The 1,241-nt window shown below is 49.3% G+C and overlaps 1 protein-coding gene across 1 annotated transcript; it reads right to left on the reverse strand.

Annotated features, from left to right (window-relative positions):
* Window positions 1-424: 424 nt before the first annotated feature.
* On the reverse strand, window positions 425-947 carry LOC111872758 (the record flags this gene model as incomplete). Its single annotated transcript, XM_023866924.1, has 1 exon — window positions 425-947. A coding segment is annotated over exon 1 (523 nt), but the record flags the coding sequence as incomplete, so codon positions are not given.
* Between the last annotated feature and the right edge of the window lie 294 nt (window positions 948-1,241).

Consider the following 1,241-nt stretch of genomic DNA (forward strand, 5'->3'; position numbering starts at 1 on the left):
ATGTTGTGCCGGGACAGCACTCTGCTGATACGGTTGAATATGGTCCCGACATAGGGAAGGAAGGCGACTGAGCCCGGTTTGTCTTCAGGCCGGCTGATGTTGGGCCGACGGTTGAGAACTCTGTAGATCTGCCGGTTGTTGTATCCGTTCCTCTTGAATACATCCTTCAGGAGCACCAACTCCGCTTGTAGGCTGTCTTGATCACACAGTGCTCTAGCCCTGTGCACCAATGTTGAAAGTGCAGCTTGCTTGTTGGAAGGGTGGTGGTGGGACGCAGCGTTAAGGTACAGGTTAGTATGGGTGGATTTGCGGTACACTCTATGGCCCAGGGAACCGTCGGGTCTCCTGTAAATATCTATATCCAGGAAGGGTAGGTGGCCTTCAGTTTCAGTTTCCATTGTGAACTGGATGCACTGATTGATACTATTTATGTGGTTCAGGAAGTCCTGGAGCTTGTCGGGACCGTGTGACCAGATGACGAAGGTGTCGTCCACGTAGCGAAACCAGCAGCGGGGCTTGTGTGGGGCCAAGTCAAGTGCCCTCTCCTCGAAGTCCTCCATATAGAGGTTAGAGATGACCGGAGAGAGTGGCGAGCCCATCGCCACGCCATCGGTTTGTTCATAGAACTGGCCATTGAAGGTGAAGTATGAGGTGGTCAGGACATGGCGGAAGAGTCTCAAGATGTTTTCTTCGAAATGTCGTCCTAGCAGATCCATCGTATCTTTTATAGGCACCCTGGTGAAGAGTGACACTACATCGAAACTGACCATTATGTCGTGGGGATCAACATGGAGAGAGTCCAATGTGTGGACAAATTCCATGGAGTTCCTCACGTGGCGTGGACCGTTGCCAGTGTATGTCTTCAGTAGGCCAGCCAAGTGTTGGGCCAGGCGATAGGTGGGAGAGCCAATGGTGCTCACACGCACATCACACGCTATCACGCGCATGTTCAACAAAATCATGGGAGCGTTCCTTACCCCAAATTCTTACGTTGTTTCGATGGACATGTCCCGAACATGAAAAGTGCCCTCAGCACTGAACATTACACGATGTAAAAACTGCCGGTCCTTGTCAATTTCATTAAGAATATCGTAAGCAAAATCGTACCTTTAGCTATTATCAGCTGGGCAGACTGCATGAAACAACTGATGTTTACAACCAGTAAAATGCAGTCATTTTTTAATTTTCTCCAGTGCATTTAAGCACTGATTTCTTCGTACTGCAGAGAAAACTGTTTCGGA

Source organism: Cryptotermes secundus, unplaced genomic scaffold (genome assembly GCF_002891405.2).
Source record: "Cryptotermes secundus unplaced genomic scaffold, Csec_1.0 scaffold3770, whole genome shotgun sequence".
NCBI lineage: Eukaryota > Metazoa > Arthropoda > Insecta > Blattodea > Kalotermitidae > Cryptotermes > Cryptotermes secundus.